The sequence below is a fragment of the Siniperca chuatsi genome, linkage group LG23 (genome assembly GCF_020085105.1).
Source record: "Siniperca chuatsi isolate FFG_IHB_CAS linkage group LG23, ASM2008510v1, whole genome shotgun sequence".
NCBI lineage: Eukaryota > Metazoa > Chordata > Actinopteri > Centrarchiformes > Sinipercidae > Siniperca > Siniperca chuatsi.
This window is the reverse complement of record NC_058064.1, coordinates 22,407,513-22,422,822: the sequence shown is the minus strand read 5'-3', so window position 1 is coordinate 22,422,822 and position 15,310 is coordinate 22,407,513. Positions and strand designations below refer to the sequence as shown.

General features: G+C 41.8%; 1 protein-coding gene across 3 annotated transcripts in view; it reads left to right on the top strand.

The window, feature by feature from the left end:
* The window catches only part of arhgef39 (Rho guanine nucleotide exchange factor (GEF) 39), a 98,824-nt gene that overhangs the window by 75,605 nt on the left and 7,909 nt on the right, over positions 1 to 15,310 (top strand). For 2 of the 3 annotated variants that reach the window (XM_044186453.1, XM_044186452.1), the window contains one exon: positions 13,678 to 13,907. In XM_044186453.1, the coding sequence (XP_044042388.1) occupies positions 13,678 to 13,907 (230 nt within the window). Of the gene's footprint in view, positions 1 to 9,016; positions 9,083 to 13,677; positions 13,908 to 15,310 lie in introns of all 3 variants that reach the window. The other variant, XM_044186451.1, reaches the window with a different exon arrangement.

Here is a 15,310-nt window from a genome sequence, read left to right as displayed (position 1 = left end):
CTGTAGACAGTCTATAACCTTCTTCTTGTAGCCATTGGTTGGATCTCTTTTAAGTTTTTGATATGTGGTTGTGTCTTCAAGAAGGTTGTTGACCTTGGTTTCATAATCGGCTGTGTTCAGAATCACAGTGCAGCGACCCTTGTCTGCTGGTAGAATGTTTATGCTGTGATCCTTCTGCAGTGCTGAGAGTGCCCTCCTCTCTTCGGATGTAATGTTGGAAGGAGGCGGTTTGGCACTCTTTAATGTTGCTGTGACACGTAGCCTCAGGTCTGCAGCCTCTGTTTCAGTCATCTTGTTCTTCCTAATGGCTGTTTCGGTGGCTGTGATGTAGTCCACTGTAGGGATGTGGTTGGATGTAACTGAAAAGTTGAGCCCTTTGGAGAGCACATTTTTTTCCGCCTGTGTCAGGATGCGGTCTGATAAGTTTTTGATCCAATTGTTTCTGTTAATACATGTCTCCCTTTGTTCAGTCCCTGATCTCCTGTTGTGCTGGTCCTTTCCTAGATTCTTCTTATTCAAAAGGATGTTAAATTTCTTAATTTGCCGCTCCGTTCCTGTGGTCTGCTAATTTCACAGCCAGGAAATTAGCAGACCACAGGAACCATCGCCGTTTTAATCTAAGATGCAGGCAGAGCAAGATTATTCCCAAGAGCCTACAGATTAAACCACCAGTAAAAGGACACAGAGCAGAGAAGATTTGGAGAAGAAACCTGACCCAGATGCTTAGTGAAAGGATCAGGGAAAACAACTTAAGAATAGACAATTTGAAGAACAGAATTGAATTTTTGCAGAAGAAGTTAACAAGCATTGTCCCAGAAGAAATCCTCAAGAGAGTGTTGGATTTTACACAGGTAGCACAGGGTGCACAACATAGGAAGAGCAAGGAGCGGCAAATTAAGAAATTTAACATCCTTTTGAATAAGAAGAATCTAGGAAAGGACCAGCACAACAGGAGATCAGGGACTGAACAATGGGAGCGCCAATTTAAACCAGCTTAGTGCGGCTCCTGCCAATTACATGTTCCAGTCTCTGTAATAGGATGTGATGGTCAATGGTGCCGAATGCAGCACTAAGATCTAACAAGACAAGTACAGAGACAAGTCCATTGTCTGATGCAATTAAAAGGTCATTTGTAATTTTCACCAGTACTGTCTATGTGCTATGATGCTCTCTAAACCCTGACTGAAAATCCTCAAATAAACTATTGTTATTTAGAAAGTCACACAACTGATTGGCGACTGCTTTCTCAAGGATCTTAGAAAGAAATGGAAGGTTAGATATAGGTCTATAGTTGGCTAAAACCCCTGGATCAAGGGTGGGCTTTTTAAGAAGCGGTTTAATTACAGCTACTTTAAAGGACTGTGGTACATAGCGTGTTAAGTACCAAGTGGGTATAAGTATATAATTAAAATAAGTGTGAAATACAAAGTAGGTTTACTGGTTGATGATAATAATACGGTATAAAGTAATAGTGCGGTTTAATTACAGCTACTTTAAAGGATTTTGGTACATAGCCTGTTAATAAAGACAGACTGATCATATACAGTAAAGAGGTGCTAACTAAGGGTAAAACGTCTTTAAGCAGCATAGTTGGAATGAGGTCTAAGAGACAGGTTGATGGCTTAGATGAATTAATCGTCGAAGTCAGCTGAAGATCGTCAGGAGCAAAGCAGCCAAAACCCACATCAGGCTCTACAGCTATTTCCAAGGTTCCTGTGTTTGAAGACAAGTCGGCACCAGTTGAAGACAGGACTTGATGATTTTTTTCTCAAATAGTTCAAATTTTATCATTAAAGAAGTTCATGTAGTTGTTACTACTGAGCGCTATAGGAATACATGGGTCAATAGAGCTATGACTCTCTGTCAGCCTGGCTACAGTGCTGAAAAGAAACCTGGGGGTAAGCTGCTCTGGCATTACGGAGGGCCTTCCTATATGTTTTAAGACTATCTTGCCAGACTAAACGAGATTCTTCCAGGTTGAAAAAAAAAGTGTTTTATTGCAAGTAAAATAAATTTGTGATTAAAAATGTATTAATGCAAATCCAAAAGTTTTCGAATCCAAACATTTTTCTTTTGAGACCAAAAGCTTTGCTTTCAAATCCAAAAGTTTTGCTATTGAAACCAAAAGTTTTGGTTGCTGTTGAACTGACTCTCGTGGGCGGGACCTACGCTGAAAGATTAAAGACGGAGAAGACAGAATATCAATGCACATATATGTTTACAATAACGTCGCAAGAATGTTGTGTTTTAACAGGTGCACATAGATTGCTTTTGTTTGACAATGTATGATATTTTAATGGATTAAAAAATCTGTATTATTTTGTCAGCCTGTAGCTGCTAGCTTAGCTCAATAAGCTACTCACTACCATTACGTGCCAAGGCTGCCTATTAGCCTGCATGATGTTGTGCATGTAGCTAGTAGTTAACAGGATCAACAATCTATCAAAATATTTGTGATGTGCTGTATTATTTTATCAGTCGTTATTTAATATTGGTCACTTTCTTGACTTAGGTGTCACGCTAGCTGAGCAATCTGGGTTCCATCCACCTGTTTTTATTGCACATCTTTGATTTTAATAATAGTGGCAGATCTGTGTGGAGTGATGAGGAGACTGTAACCTTCCTCACATTAATACATAAAACAAACATAAATGTCATATTTATATCGTGTTTTCTACCATTTGATGCTTGATTGGCGCTCACTCAATTACCTCATGTTGTTGCGCCATCTTATTCTTCAATGATATATAATGGCACTTGACTAGAGAGTTGGCGGCACCTACTGCTTATCTCGATGAACCAACTCCTAATAATCGCATTACGGTAGTGGGTGGAAACAAGCATTCATTCGCATTTTCTTTCGCTGATTTTTGGGCCACCAACCGAAATTTTCTTTAGTTTATAAGTATGGGAATGTTTTCCCATGCACAATTTTTTGCAGATCAGACTCATGGCCTAGTAGGAGTTCGAAAAAGTAGGTTTTGCATATTTTGCATATTTTGCAATTTTGCGAAAAAACATTGTAGGCGGAAATGGGTGTGACCTATATCACAAGGTGTCTGAGGTGCATGCATCAATTTATACCTCCCCTGTGAATTTCACTTGCATAACTCTTATGGTGTAGGCTGCAGTACCACTTTTACCAACGGAAAAATAATAGCCAAGACACCAAAAATGACACATGCCCACTGGAGGTGGCGCTATAATCAAGGTAAATGCGTTTTGGCCAGTAACTCCCACATAGTACGTCGCACATTCGAAATCCTTACATGCACACATTCCCTGAATTGAGCTGCTTCTTATGATATAGACCACGCCCGTTTTTGCCTATAATTTATTTAGATTATTCAGAACATCGCAAAACATTCAAAACCTACTTTTTCAAACTCCTCCTAGGCCTTAAGTCTGATCTGCATAAAAGTTTAGAATGGAATGGAATCTATGGACCCTATGGCTGTGTGCCCAGGCTGTGTGCCTGATTACTGACCAGGCGAGAGGACAGCTGATGAAACTCCACTCAAACAAGGCTGCAGGCCCCGATGGCGTTAGCCCCGGGGTGCTAAAAGTCTGTGCCCCCCAGCTATGTGGAGTCCTTCAGCCTGGCTCCAAGGACTACAGACCGGTGGCACTGACTTCCTACATAATGAAGACCCTGGAGAGACTGGTTCTGGAACAGCTGCGGCCCATGCTCAGACCCCTCCTGGACCCCCTTCAGTTCGCCTACCAGCCCTGACTGGGAGGATCTTCCTGCTGAACCGCATCTACACCAACCTTGACAAGCCGGCAAGCACGGTGAGGATCAAGTTTTTTGACTTCTCCAGTGCTTTCAACACCATCCGGCCAGCCCTGCTGGGTGAGAAGCTGGCAGCGATGCAGGTGGATGCCCCCCTTGTGTCCTGGATTGTGGACTACCTGACTGGCAGACCACAGCATGTGCGCCTGCAGCACTGTGTGTCGGACAGCATGGTCAGCAACACTGGGGCCCCTCAGGGGACTGTCCTCTCTCCCTTCCTCTTCACCATCTACACCACAGACTTCAGCTACCACACAGAGTCCTGCCACCTTCAGAAGTTTTCTGATGACTCTGCTGTGGTGGGATGTATCAGTGGTGGTGATGAGTCTGAGTACAGGGCTGCGGTGGGTAACTTTATCTCATGGTGTGAGCAGAACCATCTGCAGCTCAATGCGACAAAGTCTAAGGAGCTGGTTGTGGATCTACGGAGGGCCAAGGTACCAGTGACCCTGGTTTCCATCCAGGGGGTCAGTGTGGACATTGTGGAGGACTACAAGTACCTGGGAGTACACATGGACAATAAACTGGACTGGGCTAAGAACACTCAAGCTGTTTACAGGAAGGGGCAGAGCCGCCTCTATTTCCTGAGGAGGCTGAGGTTCTTCAACATCTGCTGGACAATGCTGAAGATGTTTTATGAGTCTGTGGTGGCCACACAGACTAACACACAGTGCTATCCTGTATGCTGTTGCATGCTGGGGCAGCAGGCTGAGGGTAGCGGACGCTAACAGACTCAACAAACTGATCCGTAAGGCCAGTGACATTGTGGGGGTGGAGCTGGACTCTCTGGCGGTGGTGTTAGAGAGGAGGATGCTGGCCAAACTACATGCCATCTTGGACAGTGTCCCCTACCCACTCCATGGCGTGCTGGTCAAACAAAGGAGTACCTTCAGCGGAAGACTCATCCCCCCAAAATGCGCCACAGGAAGTCATTCCTGCCTGTGGCCATCAAACTCTTCAACTCCTCCCTATAAGTGTCAGTCTATATGACCCTAAGTCATTAAACTGGACATTGGACCATTAACATCACTGCAATACTTGAAATAATTGTGCAATATTCTCTGTTTAATACTGCTGTGCAATATACTCTTTTCAGTTTAAAATTCCCTATTTATTGATATTTATTTATACTTCTATAACTGCTGTGCAATATCCACCATCTCATAATCATCTTAATAAGCTACCCTTAACTTGACAGTACAAGCACTATGACTTATTACTTATATTATTACATTGTATTATTACACCGTACATACGTATCATCAACCGGTAAATCCACTTTGTACTTTACATTTATTTTAATTTTATAATTATATCCACTTTGTACTTAATTTATCCTGTATTATAGTGTGTTATATTTTGATTTGCTTAGAAGTTATATTTCTGTGTGCACTGACGTGATAGTAAACAGCTTTAACAAAAGAGTTTCCCTTTGGGGATCAATAAAGTATTTCTGATTCTATGTATGTACTGAGGCCCTGTGCAAAATTTGGTGCCAATCAGCCACTAGGCGGCGCTTTTGTCATAATCATAAATATGCTATGTGTGGTAGCTGAAGTCTGTGGTGTAGATGGTGAAGAGGAAGGGAGAGAGGACAGTCCCCTGAGGGGCCCCAGTGTTGCTGACCATGCTGTCCGACACACAGTGCTGCAGGCGCACATGCTGTGGTCTGCCAGTCAGGTAGTCCACAATCCAGGACACAAGGGGGGCATCCACCTGCATCGCTGCCAGCTTCTCACCCAGCAGGGCTGGCCAGATGGTGTTGAAAGCACTGGAGAAGTCAAAAAACATGATACAGGTGGGTGTGGATGCGGTTCAGCAGGAAGATGATGGCGTCCTCAACTCCCAGTCAGGGCTGGTAGGCGAACTGAAGGGGGTCCAGGAGGGGTCTGACCATGGGCCGCAGCTGTTCCAGCACTAGTCTCTCCAGGGTCTTCATTATGTGGGAGGTCAGTGCCACCGGTCTGTAGTCCTTGGAGCCACTGGGATGCGGTCGGCACAGGAATGAGGCAAGATGTCTTCCACAGAACAGGGACCCTTTGAAGACTCAGGCTCAGGTTGAAGACATGTTGAAGGACTCCACATAGCTGGGGGGCACAGGCTTTTAGCACCCCGGGGCTAACGCCATCGGGGCCTGCAGCCTTGTTTCAGTGGAGTTTCATCAGCTGTCCTCTCACCTGGTCAGCAGTCAGGCACACAGCAGAAGTTACAGGTGGGGGAGGGGGGGTCATTAGTGTGAAGAGGGCTGTTAGCCTGATGGGTAGGGGGGAGCAGAGTACTCAGAGGAGCTTGAGGGCCGACAGCAGCTGAGTTAGAGGGGGGATGAGCAGGAGCCGGCGTGTCGAATCTGTTAAAGAACAGATTAAGTTCGTTGGCCCTGTCCAAGCTGCCTTCAACTCCTCTGCAGCCAGTCGGTCTGAAGCCAGTGATGGTCTTCATGCCACTCCAGACCTCTCTCATGTTGTTCTGCTGGAGTTTCCACTCCAGCTTCCTCCTGTACTTCTCCTTGGCGTCCCTGATTTTCACCTTCAGGTTGGCCTGGATTGCCCTCACCTTCTCCCTATTACCATCAGTAAAGGCCCTCCTCCTGGCATTCAGGATGTCCTTGATGTCCTTTGTTACCCACGGTTTGTTATTTGGATAACAATGGACCATCTTGGTTGGGACATTGCAGTCCACACAGAAGTTAATGAAGCCAGTAGTGTACTCAGTGAGCCCGTCAATGTCCTCTCCATCAGGCTCACTGAGTGCATCCCAGTTTGTCACCTCCTCCAGATCTCAGTGGGGACATCGGTAGTCCTGGGTGCCATGCCGCTCGGCTTCAGCGCGATCAGCTGTTCCCTGGTGTAAACAATGCGGCCAAACAGCTGATCTGCAGCGCTGCCCCAACCGAGGAGCAGAAGAAGAAGTTCCACGGCGAAAAAAAGTACCAAAACACTTTCTACCCTCATTTTCGTAAAGAGCGTAGTTTAAATTACACTTACACACAAGTTACTCAAGTTTGGAAGAAAAAGGAAGACGACAAGACGGAGCTACGGCAATGGGCAGCATGCGGGCTGGCGCATGCGCACTTTTTGCGCAAGTTGGAAAGAATTGAGGTTCCGGGAAAAGTCTTTTTGCAGTGTCCGCTTGTAGGGATCGGAGGAAGCCGGTCGCTCCGTTCTTTGTTCTCCTTACAATTAGTTTGACGCTAAGTGGCTTAGTTGCTTGTTAAAGTTAGCTGGCAGACTTTGTGTAGTAGCCGCTGGCGCTAACTAAGCTTTGTTGCAGAAATCTCACGCAGGCGTCCCATGTCTGCTACAGTAAGAGAGAGAGTTTGGTTCTCCTGTGTGTCTGTTCTAAGCAGGTCACACTGGGAGACAGCTAGCAGCTGTCTGCTGCAGCAGAAGAGTCCAGAAGAAAGAGAGAGCGAGCAATGGCCATGGTGTTTTTATTGACCTGGTGACATCATGGGTCCTTTAAAGTAGCTGAAAACCTCTTCTTAAAAAGCCCACACTTCATCCAGGGGTTTTAGATAGCTATAGACCTATATCTAACCTTCCCCCTCTCTCTCTAAGATCCTTGAGAAAGCAGTCACCAATAAGTTGTGTGACTTTCTACTTAACAAGAGTTTATTTGAAGATTTTCAGTCAGGGTTTAGAGTGCATCATAGCACAGAGACAGTACTGGTGAAAATTACAAATAACATTCTAATTGCATCAGACAATGGACTTGTCTCTGTACTTGTCTTGTTAGATCTTAGTGCTGCATTCGACACCATTGACCATCACATCCTATTACAGAGACTGGAACATGTAATTGGCATTACATGGAGCTGCACTAAGCTGGTTTAAATTCTATCAGATCGATCTCAGTTTGTACATGTACAACGATGAATCCTCCATGCACACCAAAGTTAGTCACGGAGTTCTGCAAGGTTCCATGCTTGGACCAATTCTATTCACCTTATATATACTTCCTATTGGCAATATTATTAGGAAACACTCCATAAACTTTCATTGTTATGCAGATGATACACAATTATATCTATTGATCAAGCCAGATGAAACTAACCAGTTGGCTAGACTTCAGGACATAAAAACCTGGATGAAAACCTGGATAAACTCAGTCAAAACTGAAGTTATTGTACTTGGCCCCAAACACCTCAGAGACACGTTATCTAAAGATATACTTACTCTAGATGGCAAGGACTGCCTTTTTTCGCCTATGTACATTGCAAAAGTCAGGCACATCCTGTCTCAAAATGATGCAGAGAAACTAGTGCATGCATTTGTTATTTCTAGGCTAGAATTTTTGCAATTCCATAATATTAGGCTGCCCGAATAAGTCCCTTAAGACTCCAATTGATCCAGAATGCTGTTGCCTGTGTACTGACAAGAACTAGGAAAAGAGATTTATTATATATAGATATATATTTCTCCAATATTAGATTCTCTGCACTGGCTCCCTGTAAAATCCAGAATAGAATTTAAAATCCTTCTCCTCATCTACAAAGTCCATAATGGTCAGGCACCATCGTATCTTACTGACCTTATTACCCCACTAGAACACTGTGCTCCCAGAATGCAGGGTTGCTTGTGGTTCCTAAGTCTCCAAAAGTAGAATGGGAGCCAGAGCCTTCAGCTGTCAATCTCCTCTCCTGTGGAATCAGATCCCAGTTTGGGTTCGGTAGGCAGACAACATCTCCAAATATAAGAGTAGGCTTAAGGCTTTCCTCTTTGATAAAGCTTCTAGTTAGGGTTGACTCAGGTGAGTCCTGACCCATCCCTTAGGTATGCTGCTATAGTCTTAGACTGCCAGGAGACTTCCCATGATGCACCTTTCTCCTCCTCTCCCTCTTCAACAGTATTCATTCTTATCCTATTAATGCATGTTACTAACTTCTAATATCTTCTTTCTCCCATAGTTTCCTTCTGTTGCTTTCAGCAGGTATGTCTGACTCCGCAGCCGTAGAGTCTAGATCTATGATTACGGGCCTCCTACTGCCCCCATGTTCCTGCTTGACAACTGCTACTACAGTTATTATTATTAGTCTTATTATTATTATTATTGTTATTCCTCTCATTATTATTCCTATAATTATTTCATTAATATTAATATTACCACTACCATTACATTATTATTATTTTAATATTCTATGTGGAATTTGCATTGTGCTACTGTATGCTCTCTTTCCTTCTGCTCTCTTTCTTTCTCTCTCTCTTTCTTTCTCTCTCAACCCAGCCGGCAGTAGCAGATGGTCGCCCACCCTGAGTCTGGTTCTGCTTGAGGTTTCTGCCTTCTTAAAAGGAAGTTTTTCCTTGCTACTGTCGCCAAATGCTTTCTCGTGGTGGGAATTATTGGGTCTCTTTAAATAATATTAGGAAGAGTACGGTCTAGGCCTGCTCTATAGGAAAAGTGAAATAAGATAACTTCTGTTATGAATTGGCACTATATAAATACAATTTAATTAAATTAAATTAAATACTACTACCCATGAGCCTGGTCTGCCATTCCTATGGAAAAGAAGCCATTCAAAGATGCTAATCAGAGCAGTAGTGAATTCAAAAGGCTTCATTGATGAACATGTGAACAAGAGGCTGCACTATAGTTTTTGGATGAATCTGAATTTGACCCAGAATCTAAAAGTGCATTGCTTCAAGCTGCAGGTTGTAAAACCAGTTTTCTCAAGACTGTATTCTTTAGCTTCCACCTGCTGTTAGCAACACATGTAACAGAATTGTAAGGTTGGTGATTGGATGTTTTTTGTGAGTCACGTAACGTTGTCTATGGGAAAAATAAATGGGACTTCTGGAACTACTTCTGGAACCAGGGTTGCCAGAAACATCTCCCACTTAGCAACTCTATCTCTATCGATCTATTTTGAAAATCAAATAATTGTTTAAAGCATTTGTCAATTAAAAATGACAAACATTTGCTGGTTCTAGCTTCTAATATATGAGGATTTGATGCATTTCTTTGTCATGATTATATCATTTGACATGATTATAAACTGAATATCTTTGGTTTTGGACTGTGGATTGGCTTAAACAAGCAATCTTAATACTTAATAAAAAAATCTCCTTGGACTGTAGGAAATTATAACAGCCATTTTTCACTATTTTCTGACATTTTATAGAGAAAGCTATCGATATTGCTTTGAAATAAAACATTCAGCAGACACAGAGCAACACAGCCATTTCAGTGGAGTCATCTTCCTGGCACTCGTACCTCTTACAATGATCTTAAAGCATTACATTCAACTTAATGTCCTTTCTCTGCAGTTATGAGGCCAGAAACTATTACTACTCTCACTTATTTGTGAGAATATGCCTGTACAGTGGCTATTGTCGGTTTTCACAACAAGAAAAGCCCCCAGGTATGTTAGTTAATTGTGAAATAGCTGAGGGTGTGAGGGATCTGTTTCATGAGGACATTTCCCACTACAGATATAGTTTATTCAAAATTTCCTGAACTGAGCGTTAAGATGACAGGCCTGACAGTGGTCATTGTAACACATTAAAATGACTAGTTGCTCTGTGTCTTTTAAATGGTTGTATAAGGCTCAAACATGGTTTTATTTATATTAAATTTAATAGAACGATCACAACCACTGCTCCAATCTGAGAAACACCTGAGAGAGAGTTGTGGGGTTTCTCTTGACTGTTTTTGCGTTTGAGACCCATGGCATTTCAAAAGCAATTTGACCCCCACCTGGCCCTGCCACTTAATCTCAGTGGGCTTGTCTGTAGCTGAAAATGTCCTCCCTGAGCCCCAGAGGCACAGCTCCGGCCACTCAGACTAGCTGCAATCACAGGCTACTGGCTGGGGCAATTACAAAAACACCCTGGACCCAGGCTGAATTTTCATCTTATCTATCCAAATGTCAGCCTCTTGCTTATTAGCTATCATCATGCTGCTGCCAATCATGGTGAAAGAGATGAGTTTTCCTCAGCAGCCACACCCCGACATGCCTACCTCCCACTGAGTCTGATTTTCTCTCGTCTTCTTTGCTCCCTTCAAATAGCCTTCATTTATCTTTTCAATTCAGCATGGCTTAGTTAGTCTCATTATTTTTGTTCTCTGCAGTTCTGCAATTTGATGCTGAGGAGACGATGATTATTACCACTTTTACACTGACATAGTGATGTTGGTTACACCTACATTGGTGGTCAATCTGAATGTGTCAATGTGAGTTATCTAGGTTTGCGGTATTGAATCTGCTTATTGAATCCGAATCCTTTTGAATCCCTTATCAAATTTTAATCCGCTTCAGCTTTCAACATTCGTGAGTACCTTAAGTTAAGAATAACTAAAACTCAAAGATCTCTAATCACCTTTTGTTGACTGAGAAGGTAGAAAAACTTTCGAGTGTCAGGCTAATTAATGCTGACAACCTGTAGCGAAAACCTGAAAAAGAGCTGAGAAGCATAAGACTGGAAATGTTGATTAATTGACTTGTAACTTTTTCAATTTTTTCTTTTTTTCCCAAATCAGGACCTTGAGTATTTGCTCCAAATACTGACATGCGTGACACAATTAGCTATATCTTTTCATTAGAGAAGAGTTGCTACTCTGGTGGTCTTGTTGATTACAGACACCGGTTTGCAGAAGGCACATTGACCCAACAGCCAAAAGTTTCATTTCAGCCATTATGGGATTAATGTCAATTAAGTACAGCTGATATAATTTGCCACCGCTTATGTCATTTTGGCAGAAGCGACTGTCAGTGCCGGCTAAAAATGAGAAGCCTACTAATGTAACCAGGATGTCTTGCACATTTATCTTTGCTAATAAAAAAGGAAAGATAAAAAATATTGATATGTTTGTTCTCTACGGAGCTTAACTATTCCAGTTTTTTTGGAATGGTAATGTTTAAGCTACAAAAACACTGGTTAAGGTTAGGGAAAGTCAGCATTGACTTTTGTAATATATAATCGAGACAACAATCTTTCCCAAACCTTAACCAAATGCTTTGACTAACACTGTGTCTACACAGGAGGTGTAGCGTGACCAGCATGTTACCAGAGCGGCAGTAGCAGCTTCAGTGCCCACGTTTTGGCAGTAGTCAGAGCCCAACACACAATCACTGTAGTTACGCGCGTAAATGGAAGAAAACTGAAGCGTAAAAATCCGCTTTGGTTATTTGGGGGGGACTATCAGGTGCTGTAACAAATTCAGAGAGTGTATTTAATATTAGTTTATTTAGGGCAGGCCTAATAAGAGGTAGATCAAATCTTATGAAGTGGAGCCTGCAGAATAAAACCCCTGTCTTAGTGGGATCACAGTTTTGTTATTTGCTTGTTGGTCAGATTTGCAACAGTTAAATCAAATAGTGGCCAGGTATAACTAATTAGTAACAACTACACCTTGAATAAGAACTAGTTGTGTGTGGTGTATTTCATGATACTTTAATGATGTGGAAATCTAGTTTAAAGGCACTGTGGTCACTTAGAGATAGTGGTAAATGCTAAAAATAGTGTGAAAGAAGTACAAGTAGACATGAGTCATAATGTCAGTGAACTGAATTAATGTTAGCTACAGAGCAACATCTATCTGAAGTTTGTTATGGCTAACATTTGCCACCATAAGCTAATGGTCATATCAAACAGTAAGTAAGGGCCCGCTTGAAAACAAAGTAGTTTGTGTTGTCTAACCAAGTCAAAAGTGTTTATATCTGTTCTGAATGGCCACACTTGAAGGCGGGGTGAAAAGCCTGCTGTCATAGAAAGGGATGTGACGATGATGAATCGTACAAATGGGAATAACAGCACACATTTTCAGACAGTCTCTCCTCAAAGACATTCAAGGTGTTGCACTTGGTTGTTCACATGAAAAGTGACAGAAGTAGTTGTGTGAAGAATTAAAAAAAGAGACTGAGACCTGACCAGTCACTGAAAGTTGCAAAAATTGGATATTGGACTCACTGTAGGGATGGGTTCTGATAGCTAGTTCCATTTTGGATCTGGTTCCAAGTTGGTGAAATACCCAGATTCTTTAAGCTCTGCAGCCAATGAGTCCCTTATTGAATCTTTCATTCACAACCTCTCTTAGATCATCTCTTTTGCCTATTTCTGACCTTACAGGCAGACTGACTGGAACATTTAAGTTAAGGCAGTCTGCTTTAACTTAAACTGCCCTAAGTCAAAGTGTGGATACAAAGTCAACCAAACAATTCCCAAATGCAATATATGCAGGGGTACTCATGACAAAGAGGGGATTAACAAGTCCATGGTTAAATATTTATCTACCGTCCATCATGTTAAAGTAAGAAATTGTGTTATTTTTGATAACTTGAGAAGGACGAGTGCTTGGCGTCAGCCTACTGCCGGTGTTACACTGTATTCTGTGACCTGTAGCAGTGCAACAACCATTTCACATTCACGTAACATTAAGTGTATCGTGTACACAGAAAATTCAACAAATGGTTTAGTTGATATTTGCTGAATGATAAAGTATTACTTCCACTGTGTTTACCTTCTTCAGCACAGCCCCCCAGTAAGGAGCAAACACTGTTTTCCCTCGTAGCAAAAGGAAAAATGAGTCAGGGATAACAGGGTTAATGAATTTCACAGAGTAGTGACAAAATATGTGGTGAAAGCCCTACACCCTTTCAGCACAGTAGAATCTCCATGGTTTAGCTATAATACTGAGTGAAATAAAAACAATAATTTTTCAACAATTTTTTAACTAAGACTCGGTAAGGAAATTGAAAGGATTCGGATTCGATAAGCAGATTCGGAACCGGATTTAGATTTGATAAAATGCTATTGAACCCCATCCCTAGTCATGTGGTTTGAAAACTTTAAATGGGTAATAGACATGAACAGTGACATCAGACACCAGACAAGCATCTAAAGATAATGATTGTTTATGTTTCTGTCTGTTCCTCCCTCATCTCACAGGGAGATGGTACATCCGTGAGGGCTGGCTGAAGATGGTTCCTCCTAAAGGTGCAGACGTTAAGCCCAAGATGTTCTTCCTGTTCTCTGACATGCTGCTGCAGGCCAAGCGCTGCAGCTCACTGCATACCACCAACGGAGACAAGTTTGCCGGTCAGTACGCCTACCCCCTGCAGGATTGCACTGTGGAGAAGGTGTTTGGCCACACCAGGAGCCAGGGAGGCCTGCTCAGCGTGAGTGTCAGCCAGCTAGGCTCATAACTGCCTACCTAAATATTGTTCATGTGACAAGTTTCTTTCCAAAACAGAGCGATCAGGGAATTTCTGGGATATTGTGAAATATTGTATTTGATAGTGTTCAGCTCAGTGGGAGTGGAAAACAACATTAAAGAAACAGGAAGGAAATAAATCAATTAATGGCATACTGACTTATTTATGAACAGCAGCTGAAATTTCATATTAGAAGAATGAACTATATATAAGGAAAACAGCAAGAAACCTCTGATTCTAGTGTTCAATTTTGTTCAATATATTCTCCAAATTAGTTATAAGCTTAATACAATACTTACATGCCCATGTATATGTTGAAAGAGTTATTGGTCCTCCTCTCCATACTAGCCGCAGAGTATTCCTTCATAGTGCAACTACAATGTAAAATATAGAAGTCTCATTCTGTGCAAAGATTTATTCCAAAGCTGAAGCCTTATAGCTTACATCCTGGAAGTTGCATATAGGTTTTTTGCTGGGACAAAACACAGGCATTCAACCTACACACGATTGCCAGGATGAAGATACCTACTTGGTTTGTGTTATTCAGATTGCTGAAGCTTCATCTTAGCATCAGCTGAACTTTAGAATACACAGAACAAAGACTGTGTATTTTGTCCTGCATCTGTTACAGTGTAGTCACTCTACGAAGGGATTGCTTCAGGAAGAATGATTTCAATCACCAATAACTCTTTCAATCTACATGTGCCATATAAGCATTGTATTAAAATAGACTTCTTGTACAAAATCTCAACCTATACAGCATATGCTTTAGAATATAATAAAACTGTATTGTCCCACCAGGGCAGGAAATTAGTCTTTGTCTCTCCAATAAATATAATAAACATAACACAATAAAAAAGTAATAAACACAACATGCATCACAAATCATCAGCAGTAAAATATCCTAGCATGAGGATATGTTAGTGCTGTTTGTTCATTATATTGACTGCACATGGTACAAATGATCCTAGATATACCTTTTTGTTTGTAGGTATTACTAATCTTACACAGAATGCATATTTTTAGTTGCCACAGTCAGGTTACCATACCAGATTCAAGTCAAGTCAGTGACAATCACTGAGCTTTCAGTGTTATTGTACATATCATAGTCTTAATGATAAGTAGGGCCATCTACAATAGTTGACACAGGATTTGTAATTTCCTGTGTAACTGTAAGTTGAATGTTAAAAAGAAAATGCTCAGTGTTTGTTGGGCAGCAGGTGGGGGAGACATCTGTTCATTGATTTGAGTATACACATGACTGAGTCCTTAGCAGAGGTATTATTTAATTTCCACTTTTGATGTATGTTGCTTTGATTTGTCTTACATATGGCCTTGCTGTTGCATAATCTGCCAAACAGAGATTT